Raw genomic sequence first — 23,875 nt, 5'->3', positions numbered from 1 at the left:
ATGTACAGAACAGAGAGCTGCTGTGTGTATGTGCAGAACAGAGAACTGATGTGCGCATGTTCAGAACAGAGAGATGCTGTGCGCATGTGCAGAACAGAGAGCTGCAGGGCGCATGTACAGAACAGAGGGCTGCTGTGCCCATGTGCAGAACAGAGAGCTGCTGTGCGCATGTGCAGAACAGAGAGCTGCTGTGCGCATGTGCAGAACAGACAGCTGCTGTGTGTATGTGCAGAACAGAGAGCTGCTGTGTGCATGTGCAGAACAGAGAGCTGCTGTGTGTATGTGCAGAACAGAGAGCTGCTGTGTGCATGTGCAGAACAGAGAGCTGCTGTGCGCATAAGCAGCACAGAGAGCTGCTGTGCGCATGTGCAGAACAGAGAGCTGCAGGGCGCATGTGCAGAACAGAGAGCTGCTGTGCACATGTGCAGAACAGAGAGCTGCTGTGTGCATGTGCAGAACAGAGAGCTGCTGTGTGCATGTAAAAAACAGAGAGCTGTTGTGTGCATGTGCAGAACAGAGAGCTGCTGTGCGCATGTGCAGAACAGAGAGCTGCAGGGCGCATGTACAGAACAGAGAGCTGCTGTGCGCATGTACAGAACAGAGAGCTGCTGTGCGCATGTGCAGAACAGAGCTGCAGGGCGCATGTACAGAACAGAGGGCTGCTGTGCGCATGTGCAGAACAGAGAGCTGGTGTGCGCATGTGCAGAACAGAGAGCTGCTGTGTGCATGTGCAGAACAGAGAGCTGCTGTGCGCATGTGCAGAACAGAGAGCTGCTGTGTGCATGTGCAAAACAGACAGCTGCTGTGCGCATGTGCAGAACAGAGAGCTGCAGGGCGCATGTGCAGAACAGAGAGCTGCTGTGCACATGTGCAGAACAGAGAGCTGCTGTGTGCATGTGCAGAACAGAGAGCTGCTGTGTGCATGTAAAAAACAGAGAGCTGTTGTGTGCATGTGCAGAACAGAGAGCTGCTGTGCGCATGTGCAGAACAGAGAGCTGCAGGGCGCATGTACAGAACAGAGAGCTGCTGTGCGCATGTACAGAACAGAGAGCTGCTGTGCGCATGTGCAGAACAGAGCTGCAGGGCGCATGTACAGAACAGAGGGCTGCTGTGCGCATGTGCAGAACAGAGAGCTGGTGTGTGCATGTGCAGAACAGAGAGCTGCTGTGTGCATGTGCAGAACAGAGAGCTGCAGGGCGCATGTACAGAACAGAGAGCTGCTGTGTGTATGTGCAGAACAGAGAACTGATGTGCGCATGTTCAGAACAGAGAGATGCTGTGCGCATGTGCAGAACAGAGAGCTGCAGGGCGCATGTACAGAACAGAGGGCTGCTGTGCCCATGTGCGGAACAGAGAGCTGCTGTGCGCATGTGCAGAACAGAGAGCTGCTGTGCGCATGTGCAGAACAGACAGCTGCTGTGTGTATGTGCAGAACAGAGAGCTGCTGTGTGCATGTGCAGAACAGAGAGCTGCTGTGTGTATGTGCAGAACAGAGAGCTGCTGTGTGCATGTGCAGAACAGAGAGCTGCTGTGCGCATAAGCAGCACAGAGAGCTGCTGTGCGCATGTGCAGAACAGAGAGCTGCAGGGCGCATGTGCAGAACAGAGAGCTGCTGTGCACATGTGCAGAACAGAGAGCTGCTGTGTGCATGTGCAGAACAGAGAGCTGCTGTGTGCATGTAAAAAACAGAGAGCTGTTGTGTGCATGTGCAGAACAGAGAGCTGCTGTGCGCATGTGCAGAACAGAGAGCTGCAGGGCGCATGTACAGAACAGAGAGCTGCTGTGCGCATGTACAGAACAGAGAGCTGCTGTGCGCATGTGCAGAACAGAGCTGCAGGGCGCATGTACAGAACAGAGGGCTGCTGTGCGCATGTGCAGAACAGAGAGCTGGTGTGCGCATGTGCAGAACAGAGAGCTGCTGTGTGCATGTGCAGAACAGAGAGCTGCTGTGCGCATGTGCAGAACAGAGAGCTGCTGTGTGCATGTGCAGAACAGACAGCTGCTGTGCGCATGTGCAGAACAGAGAGCTGCTGTGCGCATGTGCAGAACAGAGAGCTGCAGGGCGCGTGTACAGAACAGAGGGCTGCTGTGCCCATGTGCAGAACAGAGAGCTGCTGTGCGCATGTGCAAAACAGAGAGCTGCTGTGTGCATGTGCAGAACAGAAAGCTGCTGTGCACATGTGCAGAACAGAGAGCTGCTGTGCGCATGTACAGAACAGAGAGCTGATGTGTGTATGTGAAGAACAGAGAGCTGCTGTGCACATGTACAGAACAGAGAGCTGCTGTGCACATGTGCAGAACAGAGAACTGCTGTGCACATGTACAGAACAGAGAGCTGATGTGTGTATGTGCAGAACAGAGAGCTGCTGTGCGCATGTACAGAACAGAGAGCTGCTGTGCGCATGTGCAGAACAGAGAGCTGATGTGCACATATGCAGAACAGGGAGCTGATGTGCGCATTTGCAGAACAGAGAGCTGATGTGCGCATGTGCATAACAGAGAGCTGATGTGCGCATGTGCAGAACAGAGAGCTGCTGTGCGCATGTGCAGAACAAACAACTGCTGTGCGCATGTGCAGAACAGACAGCTGCTGTGCGCATGTGCAGAACAGAGAGCTGCAGGGCGCGTGTACAGAACAGAGGGCTGCTGTGCCCATGTGCAGAACAGAGAGCTGCTGTGCGCATGTGCAGAACAGAGAGCTGCTGTGTGCATGTGCAGAACAGAAAGCTGCTGTGCACATGTGCAGAACAGAGAGCTGCTGTGCGCATGTACAGAACAGAGAGCTGATGTGTGTATGTGCAGAACAGAGAGCTGCTGTGCACATGTACAGAACAGAGAGCTGCTGTACACATGTGCAGAACAGAGAGCTGCTGTGTACATGTGCAGAACAGAGAGCTGCTGTATGCATGTGCAGAACAGAGAGCTGCAGGGCGCATGTGCAGAACAGAGAGCTGCAGGGCGCATGTGCAGAACAGAGAGCTGCTGTATGCATGTGCAGAACAGAGAGCTGATGTGCGCATGTGCAGAACAGAGAGCTGCAGGGCGCATGTGCAGAACAGAGAGCTGCTGTGCGCATGTGCAGAACAGATAGCTGCTGTGTGCATGTGCAGACCAGAGAGCCAGAGAATGGCAAGAGTCTAGAAAACTGTTGGATGAAGAAGACACGGACCCTGTGGTTCCATCATCGTTCTCAGAGCAACTAATTAACATTTGAACAAAATAACCTTTTTGTGGTAATTTTCCTTTTCCGTCCATCCCCTCCTCTTTATTTCTGTCCATCCCCTCCTCTTTTTTTCCGTCCATCCCCTCCTCTTTATTTCCGTCCATCCCCTCCTCTTTATTTCCGTCCATCCCCTCCTCTTTGTTTCCGTGTTCCGTGACTTGATACAATGTTGCACTGACACACTGTCACGCCGGCCCAGCTACGTGACAGCCGCAGCAATGCAGAGACATTTTATATGTTTGCAGCAGAAATAATAAAGGACTCCTGTGCATGAATGTCAATGTGAAATAAGAAGTTCCCGCTTTTATTATTGGTTACGCGCACGGGTTGCCAAGAACAGAACTGACTATTTCCCTGGTGCCGCGGATATTAATTGGAGAGCAGATATGGGAAAGAGAAATCTTTATTGATCATAAAAATTATGGATTTCTTCTCCGGGAACATCATTGATTATCGCAGCACCTGAAACATCCCTGAAAAAGCCAAAGCACAGCTCCGGAAATAACATTTATGTTTCTTTAGTCTTAAAAGAGCCGAATCCTAAAATCCTAAAAGGTCAGAAAATGTGTAAAGGGTGCACTAAAATGCATGTAACATTCCGAGAACCGGAGACGAAAGCATGTGTAATACTGCAACACTGTGCACAGGCTATCACTGCTATACACTGACTGCAAACTCATCACAATGTTGCCTGTCCAGGGAGAATACCCCAAATATCAGTGTCATTATCCTGTACCCCAAATATCAGTGTCATCATCCTGTACCCCCAGTATCAGTGTCATCATCCTGTACCCCCAGTGTCAGTGTCACTATCCTGTACCCCCAGTGTCAGTGTCATTATCCTGCACCCCCAGTGTCATTACCCTGTACCCCCAGTGTCAGTATCCTATACCCCCAGTGTCAGTGTCATTATCCTGTACCCCCAATGTCATTATCCTGCACCCCCAGTGTTAGTGTCATTATCCTGTACCCCCAGTGTCAGTGTCATTATCCTGTACCCCCAGTGTCAGTGTCATTATCCTGTACCCCCAGTGTCATTATCCTGTACCCCCAGTGTCAGTGTCATTATCCTGTACCCCCAGTGTCAGTGTCATTATCCTGTACCCCCAGTGTCAGTGTCATTATCCTGTACCCCCAGTGTCATTATCCTGTACCCCCAGTGTCATTATCCTGTACCCCCAGTGTCAGTGTCATTATCCTGTACCCCCAGTGCCAGTGTCATTATCCTGTACCCCCAGTGTCAGTGTCATCATCCTGTACCCCCAGTGTCAGTGTCATTATCCTGCACCCCCAGTGTCATTACCCTGTACCCCCAGTGTCAGTATCCTATACCCCCAGTGTCAGTGTCATTATCCTGTACCCCCAATGTCATTATCCTGCACCCCCAGTGTTAGTGTCATTATCCTGTACCCCCAGTGTCAGTGTCATTATCCTGTACCCCCAGTGTCAGTGTCATTATCCTGTACCCCCAGTGTCATTATCCTGTACCCCCAGTGTCATTATCCTGTACCCCCAGTGTCAGTGTCATTATCCTGTACCCCCAGTGTCATTATCCTGTACCCCCAGTGTCAGTGTCATTATCCTGTACCCCCAGTGTCATTATCCTGTACCCCCAGTGTCAGTGTCATTATCCTGTACCCCCAGTGTCGGTGTCATTCTCCTGTATCCCCAGTGTCATTATCCTGTACCCCCAGTGTCAGTGTCATTATCCTGTACCCCCAGTGTCATTATCCTGTACCCCGAGTGTCAGTGTCATTATCCTGTACCCCCAGTGTCATTATCCTGTACCCCCAGTGCCAGTGTCATTATCCTGTACCCCCAGTGTCGGTGTCATTCTCCTGTATCCCCAGTGTTATTATCCTGTACCCCCAGTATCGGTGTCATTCTCCTGTACCCCCAGTGTCATTATCCTGTACCCCCAGTGCCAGTGTCATTATCCTGTACCCCCAGTGTCAGTGTCATTATCCTGTACCCCCAGTGCCAGTGTCATTATCCTGTACCCCCAGTGTCAGTGTCATCATCCTGTACCCCCAGTGTCAGTGTCATTATCCTGCACCCCCAGTGTCATTACCCTGTACCCCCAGTGTCAGTATCCTATACCCCCAGTGTCAGTGTCATTATCCTGTACCCCCAATGTCATTATCCTGCACCCCCAGTGTTAGTGTCATTATCCTGTACCCCCAGTGTCAGTGTCATTATCCTGTACCCCCAGTGTCAGTGTCATTATCCTGTACCCCCAGTGTCATTATCCTGTACCCCCAGTGTCATTATCCTGTACCCCGAGTGTCAGTGTCATTATCCTGTACCCCCAGTGTCATTATCCTGTACCCCCAGTGTCAGTGTCATTATCCTGTACCCCCAGTGTCATTATCCTGTACCCCCAGTGTCAGTGTCATTATCCTGTACCCCCAGTGTCATTATCCTGTACCCCGAGTGTCAGTGTCATTATCCTGTACCCCCAGTGTCATTATCCTGTACCCCCAGTGCCAGTGTCATTATCCTGTACCCCCAGTGTCGGTGTCATTCTCCTGTATCCCCAGTGTTATTATCCTGTACCCCCAGTGTCGGTGTCATTCTCCTGTACCCCCAAGTGTCATTATCCTGTACCCCCAGTGCCAGTGTCATTATCCTGTACCCCCAGTGTCAGTGTCATTATCCTGTACCCCCAGTGTCATTATCCTGTACCCCCAGTGTCAGTGTCATTATCCTGTACCCCGAGTGTCAGTGTCATTATCCTGTATCCCCAGTGTCATTATCCTGTACCCCCAGTGTCAGTGTCATTATCCTGTACCCCCAGTGTCGGTGTCATTCTCCTGTATCCCCAGTGTCATTATCCTGTACCCCCAGTGTCAGTGTCATTATCCTGTACCCCCAGTGTCATTATCCTGTACCCCGAGTGTCAGTGTCATTATCCTGTACCCCCAGTGTCATTATCCTGTACCCCCAGTGCCAGTGTCATTATCCTGTACCCCAAGTGTCGGTGTCATTCTCCTGTATCCCCAGTGTTATTATCCTGTACCCCCAGTGTCAGTGTCATTATCCTGTACCCCCAGTGTCAGTGTCATTATCCTGTACCCCCAGTGCCAGTGTCATTATCCTGTACCCCCAGTGTCATTATCCTGTACCCCCAGTGTCAATGTCATTATCCTGTACCCCCAGTGTCATTATCCTGTACCCCGAGTGTCAGTGTCATTATCCTGTACCCCCAGTGTCATTATCCTGTACCCCCAGTGTCAGTGTCATTATCCTGTACCCCCAGTGTCGGTGTCATTCTCCTGTATCCCCAGTGTTATTATCCTGTACCCCCAGTGTCGGTGTCATTCTCCTGTACCCCCAGTGTCAGTGTCATTATCCTGTACCCCCAGTGTCAGTGTCATTATCCTGTACCCCCAGTGTCGGTGTCATTCTCCTGTATCCCCAGTGTTATTATCCTGTACCCCCAGTGTCATTATCCTGTACCCCCAGTGTCAGTGTTATTATCCTGTACCCCCAGTGTCGGTGTCATTCTCCTGTACCCCCAGTGTCAGTGTCATTATCCCGCTACCGATCTACTTGCTGTAATATTCTATGTTAGAATGGCTGCATAATGTTTCTTTTTCATTTTTATTTATTTTGTCAATATATAGATATTGGTCTTATTGTAATAGTGAAACACGTGTATTGTGCCAACTTCTGACCATGTTTGGGGCCCACCAGGGAAATCTCCCGCCCTCCTGTGGGCAGTCCGAGCCCGATTGCGGCTCATTCCCACTGATCTGCAGGACCAGACACAACCTCTGGACCACCGTGGTCATGATTTAAAGGGTAAAATACAGCTTCTTTTTCTATGCCCCCCTATAAACCGTTCCTCTATATTTCCGCCTTTCGCACTTTTGGTGGATGCGGACTCCGCGCTCCTTATACAAATATTAATCTGTTTCTGTATTCCCATTAATCTTCATTCCCTCCACTACATAATTGGTTATCTCAGACTACTATTTCTCGGTACAGTAATTGGTCATTGATTAGTGAGTCTGGCGGCATAAATAACAGCTGCGTGGACAACGCGGCCCCCTCTCCCCGCGCGGCGCAGCACGTCCGGCCGCGCTCAGCGCCTTATTCCACTTGTCTCATGCAATTCTAGATCCATCCATTTTTATATTGCCGATGACCACGACGATAAACTGCTGTAAATGAACTCCCCGTCACCAGACGGTAATGGTTAATAATTGCTGTGACACGAGCGTTATTAAACGGTAATCAGTGCGGCGCAGCTAAAAATGCAAAGCATCCTGGGAAATGTGCCGCAGAATAACATCTCCACGTCTCTGAATCCCAATTGGGGAGGGTCTGCCATGTTCACAGGTCTAATAGAAAAGCAAATATGCGGTACGACCAGGCGAAGACACATGAACAAGAAATGCGCTATTTCCAAAAACTGCTGTTTTCTGCAAGGCTAGAGGCGGTTGTTATCCCCCTCCCCCCCAAAAAAATGAAAAAACACCTATCCACCGGTATCACTGATTGTCCTCCTTGTTGGAGCTGAGCTGCAATACCAGACATGAACAGGTGTGGTGCTATTACGGCAAGGAGGAAGCCATGATTTCTTAATCTTTCGAAAAGGGACAATTCAGGTATTTGGAGAATTTTGCATTTCTAATCTTTGCTGCCATCTTGGAATAAGGTCACATGAACACATGATTATGGAAAAAGATATATAGTGTATAGTGGCGATATACAGTGTACTCAGCGCTGTGCCAGTGAACCCATACCTCCTCTAATTGCAGCACAAATGTGACATTGTGTCCTTGTTCTGCAGTCAACTTTCCGTCCAACGTAGTGACCCGGAGACCATGCGGAGCTTTCCCCGGACACTGCTGAGGCTTGGCCGTGTACCGTTCTCTTACACCGTCTGTGCAGTTGTTGGATACGACCTTCCTATAACTGGAACAACACAATAGAAGGCATAAAATACATAGAGAACAACTCAGGAGCATACATACAATAATACATATATGTACAGTATATACAGAGCGGGGAAGGAAAGACTCTGAGGACCCAAACATGAGGGAATCTTGTATTTATATCGGAGCTTCTCCCTTACAACCATGAAATAGGGAACATGTAGAAAGAATCTGACTACTCAGAGTTTGTTTGTAGTCTGTCGCCATGGAGACACAATCACGTTCTATTGCTAAGTTGTTACAGTTATCAGTTTGGATACAAAGGGATTATAGGTGGACACGGCCTTCAGCAACATTCTTCATTTCTGTAGGATACAACTAGAAACCTCAAATAGCTACATGAGGTGTGGATGTGGGGGGGGGGGGCATGTCCGGACAATGTCCTGTACCAGTTTTGCCAGAGATACAGCTACTGATCGGTGACAGTATGGGAACCCACACTAATCTGATAGAGATGATAGGACTATGAATAGGTCAGAAATCTAAAGGCCTCCATAGACATTGGACTAAGGTTGGCTGAAGCCGCCGATATCGGGGCGATTGGCTAACAGCGAATAAGAATGAACGGATTCTGACCCTTTTGTTCTTTAGGAAATACGCTGCTGTCAAAGCCCAAGCAGCTTTCTCCACTATCCCCATTTATCAAAGCTCTGCTCAGCCGAAAGCTCATATGTTTGAGGACGTTGGAAGAAATAGCTGACGACTAATGACGGGCCAACCGGATTCAAGATAATGGAGCATGGTAGTGCCCACTCATCACTAGTTACCAGTACTGACCACCCGAGCATGGTAGTGCCCGCTCATCACTAGTTACCAGTACTGATCACCCGAGCATGGTAGTGCCCGCTCATCACTAGTTACCAGTACTGACCACCCGAGCATGGTAGTGCCCGCTCATCACTAGTTACCAGTACTGACCACCCGAGCATGGTAGTGCCCACTCATCACTAGTTACACATACAGAGCACCCGAGCATGGTAGTGCCCGCTCATCACTAGTTACGAGTACTGAGCACCTGAGCATGGTAGTGCCCGCTCATCACTAGTTACGAGTACTGAGCACCCGAGCATGGTAGTGCCCGCTCATCACTAGTTACCAGTACTGAGCACCTGAGCATGGTAGTGCCCGCTCATCACTAGTTACGAGTACTGAGCACCTGAGCATGGTAGTGCCCGCTCATCACTAGTTACGAGTACTGAGCACCTGAGCATGGTAGTGCCCGCTCATCACTAGTTACCAGTACTGAGCACCTGAGCATGGTAGTGCCCGCTCATCACTAGTTACGAGTACTGAGCACCTGAGCATGGTAGTGCCCGCTCATCACTAGTTACGAGTACTGAGCACCCGAGCATGGTAGTGCCCGCTCATCACTAGTTACGAGTACTGAGCACCCGAGCATGGCAGTGCCCACTCATCACTAGTTACCAGTACAGAGCACCCGAGCATGGTACTGCCCGCTCATCACTAGTTACCAGTACTGAGCACCTGAGCATGGTAGTGCCCGCTCATCACTAGTTACCAGTACAGAGCACCCGAGCATGGCAGTGCCCACTCATCACTAGTTACCAGTACTGAGCACCTGAGCATGGTAGTGCCCGCTCATCACTAGTTACCAGTACTGAGCACCCGAGCATGGTAGTGCCCGCTCATCACTAGTTACCAGTACTGACCACCCGAGCATGGTAGTGCCCGCTCATCACTAGTTACCAGTACTGACCACCCGAGCATGGTAGTGCCCACTCATCACTAGTTACACATACAGAGCACCCGAGCATGGTAGTGCCCGCTCATCACTAGTTACGAGTACTGAGCACCTGAGCATGGTAGTGCCCGCTCATCACTAGTTACGAGTACTGAGCACCTGAGCATGGTAGTGCCCGCTCATCACTAGTTACGAGTACTGAGCACCTGAACATGGTAGTGCCCGCTCATCACTAGTTACGAGTACTGAGCACCTGAGCATGGTAGTGCCCGCTCATCACTAGTTACCAGTACAGAGCACCCGAGCATGGCAGTGCCCACTCATCACTAGTTACCAGTACAGAGCACCCGAGCATGGTACTGCCCGCTCATCACTAGTTACCAGTACTGAGCACCTGAGCATGGTAGTGCTCGCTCATCACTAGTTACCAGTACTGAGCACCCGAGCATGGTAGTGCCCGCTCATCACTAGTTACCAGTACTGAGCACCCGAGCATGGTAGTGCTCGCTCATCACTAGTTACCAGTACTGAGCACCCGAGCATGGCAGTGCCCGCTCATCACTAGTTACCAGTACTGAGCACCCGAGCATGGCAGTGCCCGCTCACCACTAGTTACCAGTACTGAGCACCCGAGCATGGTAGTGCCCGCTCATCACTAGTTACCAGTACTGAGCACCCGAGCATGGTAGTGCCCGCTCATCACTAGTTACCAGTACTGAGCACCCGAGCATGGTAGTGCTCGCTCATCACTAGTTACGAGTACAGAGCACCCGAGCATGGTAGTGCCCGCTCATCACTAGTTACCAGTACTGAGCACCTGAGCATGGTAGTGCCCGCTCATCACTAGTTACCAGTACTGAGCACCCGAGCATGGTAGTGCCGGCTCATCACTAGTTACCAGTACTGAGCACCCGAGCATGGTAGTGCCCGCTCATCACTAGTTACCAGTACTGAGCACCCGAGCATGGTAGTGCTCGCTCATCACTAGTTACGAGTACAGAGCACCCGAGCATGGTAGTGCCCGCTCATCACTAGTTACCAGTACTGAGCACCTGAGCATGGTAGTGCCCGCTCATCACTAGTTACCAGTACTGAGCACCCGAGCATGGTAGTGCCGGCTCATCACTAGTTACCAGTACTGAGCACCCGAGCATGGTACTGCCCGCTCATCACTAGTTACCAGTACTGAGCACCCGAGCATGGTAGTGCCCACTCATCACTAGTTACCTGTACAGAGCACCTGAGCATGGTAGTGCCCACTCATCACTAGTTACCAGTATTGAGCACCCGAGCATGGTAGTGCCCGCTCATCACTAGTTACCAGTACTGAGCACCCGAGCATGGTAGTGCCCGCTCATCACTAGTTACGAGTACTGAGCACCTGAGCATGGTAGTGCCCGCTCATCACTAGTTACCAGTACTGAGCACCTGAGCATGGTAGTGCCCGCTCATCACTAGTTACCAGTATTGAGCACCCGAGCATGGTAGTGTCCGCTCATCACTAGTTACCAGTACTGAGCACCCGAGCATGGTAGTGCCCGCTCATCACTAGTTACCAGTACTGAGCACCCGAGCATGGTAGTCCTCACTCATCACTAGTTACCAGTACTGAGCACCCGAGCATGGTAGTGTCCGCTCATCACTAGTTACCAGTACTGAGCACCCGAGCATGGTAGTGCCCGCTCATCACTAGTTACCAGTACTGAGCACCCGAGCATGGTAGTGTCCGCTCATCACTAGTTACCAGTACTGAGCACCTGAGCATGGTAGTGTCCGCTCATCACTAGTTACCAGTACAGAGCACCCGAGCATGGTAGTGCCCGCTCATCACTAGTTACCAGTACTGAGCACCTGAGCATGGTAGTGCCCGCTCATCACTAGTTACCAGTACAGAGCACCCGAGCATGGTAGTGCCCGCTCATCACTAGTTACCAGTACAGAGCACCCGAGCATGGTAGTGCCCGCTCATCACTAGTTACCAGTACTGAGCACCCGAGCATGGTAGTGCCCGCTCATCACTAGTTACCAGTACTGAGCACCTGAGCATGGTAGTGCCCGCTCATCACTAGTTACCAGTACAGAGCACCCGAGCATGGTAGTGCCCGCTCATCACTAGTTACCAGTACTGAGCACCCGAGCATGGTAGTGTCCGCTCATCACTAGTCACAAAGTATTTCTACTAAATTAATTAACAATTGGAGATGAAAGAAAAGGGTTAATCCGCGCTGCCAGTAGAAGATCACTGAAGATCTATGGGGATTAAGATATTTTATTTTATTGTTCTACGTGTTTCGGAGCCATATGACTACTTCTTCAGGAACAAAAATCAGTAATGTACATTATTGATTTTTGCTCCTGAAGAAGGAGTCATATGACTCCGAAACGTGTAGAACAATAAAATCAAATATCTTAATCCCCATAGATCTTCAGTGATCTTCTTTTGGCAGTGCGGATTAACCCTTTTCTTCCATCTCCCCTAACGCTATCCTCCTGGGTTCTGCAGCAGCCTTTCTCAACACGCGGTTATAGTGGTTGTGTCTGTAACACGACCGCACCAGGATATTACACCTAATTGAATTCTTTCTGGTACCATCGGATAAGACACCATCTGCGCACCCCCCCCCTCACCCCCTTCTTTGTCATTTGAGTTTTATTACAAAATTAATTAAACAGAAATTAAAGATAAGCTAAAAAAAAAATGGGCAAAATTAAAAACGAAAAACATTGAATATATTTACAATCAATCGATATGGAGCATTTCACCTACCCGGTGCTGTTCAGGTAACTTTGCCCGAGGCTGCAGTCTTTAGACAAGGATGATGGGTTGTACCAGAACGCCGGCAGGCACTGGCCATTGCTGTGTCGTTCGTAGCCATAGTCACTGTAGGGAGAGCGGAGATCAGTTACAATATATTACAATATATGGGGTAAATCCTAGAATCCTAAAGATCTTTTTGGCCAATTCCATTTTTAACTTTTATTGATCATTGTTCATTTTCTATATAATAACAATTTCCCTTCATTTGTATCACACTCATACTGTATATTCTCGGAGGTCCCTTTAATTGATGTATCTGGATTGATGGGTATAAATGTAATCAGTTTCCAGTTTTATGTAAATGAAGTTTAATCTCTGTAGAAATGAAAAAGTTCTGCAACTTTCTGATGGTAATTGTGAGGATTGAAAACCGAAAGCCTAAGATATTAGTTTTCTGTCAGTGAGCGAGGTTCAGAGACAGTAATTCCTGTACAAATCAAGTCCTGCGCTCTGCAGACAAGTGGAAACAATTGTATCCAGTGTAGACAACGCTCTGTGAGCGGAACATCCGGGACTCCAGACTGATACATTGTATCCAGTGTAGACAACGCTCTGTGAGCGGAACATCCGGGACTCCAGACTGATACATTATATCCAGTGTAGACAACGCTCTGTGAGCTGCACATCCCATACTCCAGACTGATACATTATATCCAGTGTAGACAACGCTCCGTGAGCTGCACATCCGGGACTCCAGACTGATACATTGTATTTAGTGTAGACAACGCTCTGTGAGCTGAACATCTGGGACTCCAGACTGATACATTGTATTCAGTGTAGACAACGCTCTGTGAGCTGAACATCCTGGACTCCAGACTGATACATTGTATCCAGTGTAGACAACGCTCTGTGAGCGGAACATCCGGGACTCCAGACTGATACATTGTATCCAGTGTAGACAATGCTCTGTGAGCGGAACATCAGGGACTCCAGACTGATACATTGTATCCAGTGCAGACAACGCTCTGTGAGCTGAACATCCGGGACACCAGACTGATACATTGTATCCCGTGTAGACAACGCTCTGTGAGCATAACATCAGGGACTCCAGACTGATACATTGTATCCAGTGCAGACAATGCTCTGTGAGCGGAACATCAGGGACTCCAGACTGATACATTGTATCCAGTGTAGACAATGCTCTGTGAGCGGAACATCAGGGATTCCAGACTGATACATTGTATTCAGTGCAGACAACGCTCTGTGAGCTGAACATCCGGGACTCCAGACTGATACATTGTATTCAGTGTAGACAACGCTCTGTGAGCTGAACATCCTGGACTCCAGACTGATACATTGTATTTAGTGTAGACAACGCTCTGTGAGCTGAACATCTGGGACTCCAGACTGATACATTGTATTTAGTGTAGACAACGCTCTGTGAGCTGAACATCTGGGACTCCAGACTGATACATTGTATCCCGTGTAGACAACGCTCTGTGAGCTGCACATCCGGGACTCCAGACTGATACATTGTATTCCGTGTAGACAACGCTCTGTGAGCTGAACATCCGGGACTCCAGACTGATACATTGTATCCCGTGTAGACAACGCTCTGTGAGCTGCACATCCGGGACTCCAGACTGATACATTGTATTCCGTGTAGACAACGCTCTGTGAGCTGAACATCTGGGACTCCAGACTGATACATTGTATCCCGTGTAGACAACGCTCTGTGAGCTGCACATCCGGGACTCCAGACTGATACATTGTATTCCGTGTAGACAACGCTCTGTGAGCTGAACATCTGGGACTCCAGACTGATACATTGTATCCCGTGTAGACAACGCTCTGTGAGCTGCACATCCGGGACTCCAAACTGATACATTGTAACAAAAAAGAGATTTGTGCTGTATTCAGCTCTCAGAGCATTTATCCAGAGTTTTCTCATTCTATAAATGTGCAGTATATAAACTTCAGACACCTCTACACCCATAAGGAGCAATGTTTGGCTGCTAGGGAACAAAATCATTTAGATGAATATAGAGAATGAACAACACTTAACATGGGATGATTATGCCTCAAAGTAGGATTTTATTGACCCTTAGTAATATTCCAAATCCAAGTATAAATGCTGCAAACAAAAGTGATGTACTCCAGCAGTTCAGAGTCAGACGACGTTTCGCATGATTGACCCTTCATCAGGCGTTCTCATCAGGTAACTGGATGAAACAAGAAGCAGGTGCTCCGAGCATTACCTTCAATACTAAACCATACGGAAGAGAGTGTTCATATGTCTGTCTGGTGTTCTCATTCACTGACAGCAAACTAATATCTTAAAGATGGTGGAAAATTTTGATTAACTGAAAATTGTAGAACTACCTACTTGTATGTTTATAAAGGATGTTACTATAGTGGGAGCAGGGTTTGCAGTTGCAGCTGGAGCCTAGGGGAGCTCTAAAGATCTCTTTGGTCCATATGAAAAGACAAATACTTTTGATGACCTATTATAATTAGGGGCCCTGTGGACGACTTTGCTTTGTGGTCCAGGAGCTTCAGATTACACCAATGCCTTTGTACAAAGTGTCACCCTAACATCTAGGGACCCAACTTCCCAGATTAAGTTAATGACTAATGCAAAGCCAATTTTGCTTGACCTCCATGAGAAGCCATGAGAAAAAAAGAGCGTTTTGCTAAAGACATCCAGAAGATGTCGCCAGTTTGTTCATCTGTAGGCAAGAGAAGAAGACCTTTGGTCAACCTAGCTAGGACTAAATGAGTTCACCATTGAACTGGTCTTCCCCGAAACACTCAGTTGCCTTGCTGCCTTTACTGGGATCCCTATGGCTAAATGACTTGCAATATTGCCATGGGTGTGCCCTGCTCTGGGGAATCCTCTGGCGAGTCTGGGACCAGAAGGTCACAAAGCCTTATTATGCACAGATCTACAACTTTTATTTAAGTGTATCTAATTCCTTTTGGTGATGTAGGACTCTTTCCTATCTGGCTGTGCTTTGTAGCCTTAATCTCAGGTGCAGCTCTTTTGAGTGACCACTCCCCTTCACTATGTGTGTTACCATCTGATGCCAGTTATAGAATCTCATTCTTATGCTGACCACTTTGGAAGGAGCCTGTTTCTGGAAGAAGCTGTGGAGTTGTGACTATTGCAGCTGTGGTGTTTAGCTGGATTGGAGGAGCTTGGAGTGTTTTCCTTTTTGTGTACATTTTCCCTCTATTTCCCTTGCCTTGTGTTGTATTATTGCAGTGGTGGGACTAGTGCTCTCGCCATCCTTCTCACTAGCCAGGGTGAGTTCCAAGCAAGCTAGGGCCTAGGCACGTGAAGACAATGGGGGAAAAGGACCCATATAGGGATGTTAAGGAGCATAGGGTACAGATTCAGGTGAGTTGCAGGAGGTGTCCCCTGTTGTGAATGTCATCTCAGTGGGTGCTGGTGTGGAGCTCCCTCTGGTGGCCAAGAATGCTAATGAAGCTGAGTTTGAGTCTGTGATTCAAACAGGTGAATGAATTAATTGGGAATTCAGGAAATCCTATTCGAGATCAGCCTAGTCTATCTAGGAGAGCATTTTGTGTCTGGCGGCCACCGGTGATAAATGTTTCCTGCCTGCTTCTGAAGATGGCTGGGAGTTTTCCCTCCTGTTTTTCCTGTTTATTCTGTGCCTGAATCTACTCAAGATAAGTTTACAGTTTCTGTACTTAATTGCTTGATTTGCACTTAAGAGTGTTTCTGCTTACTCCATTTGGTTCTGTGTTTTGTTTTTTTTGTATGTGAGAATCTGTCTTTCTGCTTTTGTGAGCAGGGCAGTTCCTCCAGCAAAAAAGGGAGCTTGCTCCTTGTCCATGTTTGGAGTATTTGCACTCTAGAATATTATTTGTTCTGTGATTTTGTTTCTTCCCATTATATCTGCAGTTCTGTTTAAAGTGTCTAGCACAAGAGTACTTGATATAGTGGGGGAGAGATCCAGTGGTCTCAGATCTTTTTTTCCTATCAGGAGATTGGTATTTTTTGCAGGGTTTTATGCTGGCTACAAACAGTTATCTGTCCTGTTCTGTTATATCAAGTAAGTCAGGCCTCACCTTTGCTGATCTATATTTTCTACCTGTGTATTGTGTTTTCTTGGCTGGACCATATATAACGAGCTTTTCTCCTCCCCATTCACCTTTTGTGCCTCCCCTATTTCCTCATAGACTGTAAGCTTACGAGCAGGGCCCTCACTCCTCTTGTTATCTTAATTTTGTTATTTTGTATTGTCTCATATTGTCTGTACATGTCCCCTCTGAATTGTAAAGCGCTGCGGAATATGTTGGCGCTATAGAAATAAAAATTACTATTATTATTATTTTCTTATTTCACCGCCGTTTACATGTTGGGGGCTTGCTATTCCTTTGGGGAATGCTCCGAGGCAAGTTAAGATTCCTCATTTCTATCTTTGAGGTATACCTAGTTTCTCCGGCAGCGATGAGGCATCTAGGTGTGTTAGGAACATCCCACTGCTACTTCTAGTGTTGTCTAATAGATAGGGGATTGCGGTCAGCTTAGTTTCCAACTACTCTTGTGGTTTTGTTTTTTCCTCATTAATGGGATTTTTCGTGATTGTGCACGGTTACCAGACCCCTCTCCCTATCGCCAGGGTCTTTCTTCTACACTATTCCTGTTGTTACCCTTGTGTTGCGCTGCAACCAGAACTGCGCTGGAGGCTTATGAATATCTAAACGGGAACTTAGGATGGACATATTCAGGTTTGCTTCCCGTCTCAGGATCACCCAAGGTTTGGGTGTCAGTGTTACCAGCCCCCCCAACCCCCACCCCTGACAGTGTAGGATCCTGTAGGCACATTTATACCATTCAAGATGTTAATCCTTCCATTATAAAAAGAAAATAACCCTTTCAGTTACAATGTCTTCGGGCAAAACTTCCACAAAAGTTTTTTTTTCTACTGTTCCTTGAAGTTGAGGCCAAGTGAGTCGGAGCGTTCAGCTCCGCAGTCTGCATAATAGCATTTATCGACAAATTACTGGGGAAAAAATCTCTCTCTCAGTAACACGGAGCCCGGGGGAGTTAATAATATCATTGTAACCGTGCTTTTTACTAGGAACTGTCTGCGGACCGCTGGAGGGGGCCTAACATAATATTTTATTTCTTAAATTACATTCAGCAGCAGAAAGTGGAGCGCTCGGAACGCCGCTAATTCACCACTGATTAGATAGACTTCAGCGGATGGAGAGACAGTGGAGAGGAGGCGCGGTACGCTAAGCATTGCTCCGGATATCTCCCCCTACAAAGCCCATCTGTAGAGGCTACGGAGCAGCAGAAGTCACCGATTCTTTAATATCATTTTGTGTTAAATACATTTTTAGAAATTTTTGCCAATGTTCCTTTATTTACTCATATTACAAAATGTATAAAAAAAATAAATAAATACATTTGGAAATATTGCAATTTTATCACTGGCCACTGGGGCTGATTCTAAAATCATATTTCTTCGTGTTTCAGGAAATCCACATTTATATTCGCAGCAAAAGCCTAAATCAGAAACTTTTATGTATTAACGAATCTAATGAGCATGTGAAAAGGTCACAGTACAATTCTGTTTAAAGTGTCTAGCACAAGAGTACCTGATATAGTGGGGGAGAGACCGTGTGGTCTCAGATCTTTTTCCTATCAGGAGATTGGAATTTTTTGCAAAGTTTTATGCTGGCCACAATCAGTTATCCGTCCTGTTCTATCTAGTAAGTCAGGCCTCACGTTTGCTGATTTATATTTTCTATCTGTGTATTGTGTTTTCTTATATCTATTCTTTTCTCACTATTGTGAGTGGAGGATCCTGTCTTATCTACTGCATATAGAGGTGTTATCAGACATTGTAAAGGAGGAGGTGAGCTGTGACATCACCTATTGTGGGTGGAGGATCCTGTCTTATCTACTGTATATAGAGGTGTTATCAGACATTGGACAGGAGGAGGAAGAGGTGAGCTGTGACTTTACCTATTGTGATTGGAGGATCCTGTGTTATCTACTGTATATAGAGGTGTTATCAGACATTGGACAGGAGGAAGAGGAGATGAGCTGTGACATCTCCTATTGTGAGCGGGGGATCCTGTGTTATCTACTGTATATAAAGGTGTTATCAGACATTGGCCAAAAGGAGGAGGTGAGCTGTGACATCACCTATTGTGAGTGAAGGATCCTTGTTATCTACTGTATTTAGAGGTGTTGTCAGACATTGTACAGGAGGAGGTGAGCTGAGACGTCACCTATTGTGAATGATGGATCCTGTGTATCTACTATATTTAGAGGTGTTATCAGACATTGTACAGGAGGAGGAGCAGGTGAACTGTGACACCACCTATTGTGAATGGTGGATCCTGTGTTATCTACTGTTTATAGAGGTGTTATTAGACATTGTACAGGAAGAGCAGGTGAGCTGTGACATCACCTATTGTGAATGGTGGATCCCGTGTTATCTACTTTATACCTGCTGAAAACCTGCTGACAGGTGGCATTCAGAGGGTTAAGCTTCCCCTGTGCAGTCAGCCAATAACTGCAGTTGTATGAGTCACATGCGTGTGGGAGGAGCTAACTAGTAAAGTATAGAGTCAGTTGGGAGTTGGCAGCTGAGAGGAAATAGAAGAGGTGATGTCCCCCATTGTGAGAGGAAATAGAGGAGGTGACGTCCTTCATTGTGAGAGGAAAAAGAGGAGGTGACGTCCTTCATTGTGAGAGGAAAAAGAGGACGTGACGTTCTCCATTGTCAATGGCAATAGAGGAGGTGATGTCCTCCATTGTGAGAGGAAATAGAGGAGGTGACGTCCTTCATTGTGAGAGGAAATAGAGGAGGTGACGTCCTCCATTGTGAGAGGAAAAAGAGGAGGTGACATCCTTCATTGTGAGAGGAAATAGAGGAGGTGACGTCCTCCATTGTGAGAGGAAATAGAGGAGGTGACGTCCTCCGTTGTGAGAGGAAATAGAGGAAGTGACGTCCTCCATTGTGAGAGGAAAAAGAGGAGGTGACGTCCTTCATTGTGAGAGGAAATAGAGGAGGTGACGTCCTCCATTGTGAGAGGAAATAGAGGAGGTGACGTCCTCCATTGTGAGAGGAAAAAGAGGAGGTGACATCCTTCATTGTGAGAGGAAATAGAGGAGGTGATGTCCTCCGTTGTGAGAGGAAATAGAGGAGGTGACGTCCTCCATTGTGAGAGGAAAAAGAGGAGGTGACGTCCTTCATTGTGAGAGGAAATAGAGGAGGTGACGTCCTCCATTGTGAGAGGAAATAGAGGAGGTGACGTCCTCCATTGTGAGAGGAAAAAGAGGAGGTGACATCCTTCATTGTGAGAGGAAATAGAGGAGGTGACGTCCTCCATTGTGAGAGGAAATAGAGGAGGTGACGTCCTCCGTTGTGAGAGGAAATAGAGGAAGTGACGTCCTCCATTGTGAGAGGAAATAGAGGAGGTGACGTCCTCCATTGTGAGAGGAAATAGAGGAGGTGACGTCCTCCGTTGTGAGAGGAAATAGAGGAGGTGACGTCCTCCATTGTGAGAGGAAATAGAGGAGGTGACGTCCTCCATTGTGAGAGGAAATAGAGGAAGTGACGTCCTCCATTGTGAGAGGAAATAGAGGAGGTGACGTCCTCCATTGTGAGAGGAAATAGAGGAGGTGACGTCCTCCATTGTGAGAGGAAATAGAGGAGGTGATGTCCTCCGTTGTGAGAGGAAATAGAGGAGGTGACGTCCTCCATTGTGAGAGGAAAAAGAGGAGGTGACATCCTCCATTGTGAGAGGAAAAAAAGGAGGTGACATCCTCCATTATGAGAGGAAATAGAGGAGGTGATGTCCTCCATTGTGAGAGGAAATAGAGGAGGTGACGTCCTCCATTATGAGAGGAAATAGAGGAGGTGACGTCCTCCATTGTGAGAGGAAATAGAGGAGGTGACGTCCTCCATTGTGAGAGGAAATAGAGGAGGTGACGTCCTCCATTGTGAGAGGAAATAGAGGAGGTGACGTCCTCCATTATTAGAGGAAATAGAGGAGGTGACGTCCTCCATTGTGAGAGGAAATAGAGGTGACGTCCTCCATTGTGAAAGGAAATAGAGGAGGTGACGTCCTCCATTGTGAGAGGAAATAGAGGAGGTGACGTCCTCCATTGTGAGAGGAAATAGAGGAGGTGACGTCCTCCATTGTGAGAGGAAATAGAGGAGGTGACGTCCTCCATTGTGAGAGGAAATAGAGGAGGTGACGTCCTCCATTGTGAGAGGAAATAGAGGAGGTGACGTCCTCCATTGTGAGAGGAAATAGAGGAGGTGACGTCCTCCATTGTGAGAGGAAACAGAGGAGATGACGTCCTCCATTGTGAGAGGAAAAAGAGGAGGTGACGTCCTCCTCCATTGTGAGAGGATTTCTAATGCGTCACTAGGAGTTACACATCTGCCCGTGCCTCCAGGAGTTACACATGTGCCTGTGCCTCCAGGAGTTACACATGTGCCTGTGCTTCCAGGAGTTACACCTGTGCCCGTGCCTCCAGGAGTTACACATGTGCCCGTGCCTCCAGGAGTTACACATGTGCCTGTGCCTCCAGGAGTTACACATGTGCCTGTGCTTCCAGGAGTTACACCTGTGCCCGTGCCTCCAGGAGTTACACATGTGCCCGTGCCTCCAGGAGTTACAGATGTACCCGTGCCTCCAGGAGTTACAGATGTACCCGTGCCTCCAGGAGTTACACATGTGCCTGTGCCTCCAGGAGTTACACATGTGCCTGTGCCTCCAGGTGTTACACATGTGCCTGTGCCTCCAGGAGTTACAGATGTACCTGTGCCTCCAGGAGTTACACATGTGCCTGTGCCTCCAGGAGTTACAGATGTACCTGTGCCTCCAGGAGTTACACATGTGCCTGTGCCTCCAGGAGTTACACATGTGCCTGTGCCTCCAGGAGTTACACATGTGCCCGTGCCTCCAGGAGGTACACATGTACCCGTGCCTCCAGGAGTTACACATGTACCCGTGCCTCCAGGAGTTACACATGTGCCCATGCCTCCAGGAGTTACACATGTGCCCGTGCCTCCAGGAGTTACAGATGTACCCGTGCCTCCAGGAGTTACAGATGTACCCGTGCCTCCAGGAGTTACACATGTGCCTGTGCCTCCAGGAGTTACAGATGTACCTGTGCCTCCAGGAGTTACACATGTGCCCGTGCCTCCAGGAGTTACACATGTGCCTGTGCCTCCAGGAGTTACAGATGTACCTGTGCCTCCAGGAGTTACACATGTGCCTGTGCCTTCAGGAGTTACACATGTGCCTGTGCCTCCATGAGTTACACATGTGCCTGTGCCTCCAGGAGTTACACATGTGTCTGTGCCTCCAGGAGTTACACATGTGCCCGTGCCTCCAGGAGTTACAGATGTACCTGTGCCTCCAGGAGTTACACATGTACCCGTGCCTCCAGGAGGTACACATATGCCCGTGACTCCAGGAGTTACACATGTACCCGTGCCTCCAGGAGTTACACATGTGCCCGTGCCTCCAGGAGTTACACATGTGCCCGTGCCTCCAGGAGTTACAGATGTACCTGTGCCTCCAGGAGTTACACATGTGCCCGTGCCTCCAGGAGTTACAGATGTACCTGTGCCTCCAGGAGTTACACATGTGCCTGTGCCTCCAGGGGTTACACATGTGCCTGTGCCTCCAGAAGTTACACATGTGCCTGTGCCTCCAGGAGTTACACATGTGCCTCCAGGAGTTATACATGTACTCGTGCCTCCAGGAGTTACACATGTGCACGTGCCTCCAGGAGTTACACATGTGCCCGTGCCTCCAGGAGTTACAGATGTACCTGTGCCTCCAGGAGTTACACATGTGCCTGTGCCTCCAGGAGTTACACATGTGCCTGTGCCTCCAGGAGTTACACATGTGCCCGTGCCTCCAGGAGTTACACATCTGCCCGTGCCTCCAGGAGTTATACATGTGCCCGTGCCTCCAGGAGTTACTCATGTGCCCGTGCCTCCAGGAGTTACACATGTGCCTGTGCTTCCAGGGGTTACACATGTGCCTGTGCCTCCAGAAGTTACACATGTGCCTGTGCCTCCAGGAGTTACACATGTGCCTGTGCTTCCAGGGGTTACACATGTGCCTGTGCCTCCAGAAGTTACACATGTGCCTGTGCCTCCAGGAGTTACACATGTGTCTGTGCCTCCAGGAGTTATACATGTGCCTGTGCCTCCAGGAGTTACACATGTGCCCGTGCCTCCAGGAGTTACACATGTGCCTGTGCCTCCAGGAGTTACACATGTGCCTGTGCCTCCAGGAGTTACACATGTGCCTGTGCCTCCAGGAGTTACACATGTGTCTGTGCCTCCAGGAGTTACACATGTGCTCGTGCCTCCAGGAGTTACACATGTGCCTGTGCCTCCAGGAGTTACACATGTGCTTGTGCCTCCAGAAGTTACATATGTGCCTGTGCCTCCAGGAGTTACACATGTGCCTGTGCCTCCAGGAGTTACACATGTGCTTGTGCCTCCAGAAGTTACATATGTGCCTGTGCCTCCAGGAGTTACACATGTGCTCGTGCCTCCAGGAGTTACACATGTGCCTGTGCCTCCAGGAGTTACACATGTGCCTGTGCCTCCAGGAGTTACACATGTGCCTGTGCCTCCAGGAGTTACACATGTGCCTGTGCCTCCAGGAGTTACACATGTGCCTGTGCCTCCAGGAGTTACACATGTGCCTGTGCCACCAGAAGTTACACATGTGCCCGTGCCTCCAGGAGTTACACATGTGCTTGTGCCTCCAGAAGTTACATATGTGCCTGTGCCTCCAGGAGTTACACATCTGCCCGTGCCTCCAGGAGTTATACATGTGCCCGTGCCTCCAGGAGTTACACATGTGCCTGTGCCACCAGGAGTTACACATGTGCCTGTGCCTCCAGGAGTTACACATGTGCCTGTGCCACCAGAAGTTACACATGTGCCCGTGCCTCCAGGAGTTACACATGTGCTTGTGCCTCCAGGAGTTACACATGTGCCCGTGCCTCCAGGAGTTACACATCTGCCCGTGCCTCCAGGAGTTATACATGTGCCTGTGCCTCCAGGAGTTACTCATGTGCCCGTGCCTCCAGGAGTTACACATGTGCCTGTGCTTCCAGGGGTTACACATGTGCCTGTGCCTCCAGAAGTTACACATGTGCCTGTGCCTCCAGGAGTTACACATGTGCCTGTGCTTCCAGGGGTTACACATGTGCCTGT

The 23,875-nt window shown here is 48.8% G+C and overlaps 1 protein-coding gene across 1 annotated transcript in view; it reads right to left on the bottom strand.

The window, feature by feature from the left end:
- SORCS1 (sortilin related VPS10 domain containing receptor 1) overlaps nucleotides 1–23,875 on the bottom strand; it is an 807,859-nt gene that overhangs the window by 105,899 nt on the left and 678,085 nt on the right. Inside the window, 2 exon segments of the mRNA XM_075348232.1 lie at nucleotides 7,975–8,146; nucleotides 12,636–12,749. Coding sequence (XP_075204347.1) covers nucleotides 7,975–8,146; nucleotides 12,636–12,749 — 286 coding nt within the window.

This window comes from Anomaloglossus baeobatrachus, chromosome 5 (assembly GCF_048569485.1).
Source record: "Anomaloglossus baeobatrachus isolate aAnoBae1 chromosome 5, aAnoBae1.hap1, whole genome shotgun sequence".
NCBI lineage: Eukaryota > Metazoa > Chordata > Amphibia > Anura > Aromobatidae > Anomaloglossus > Anomaloglossus baeobatrachus.
Note: the sequence above shows the minus strand (reverse complement) of the source record. Positions and strands in the feature narration are given on the sequence as shown.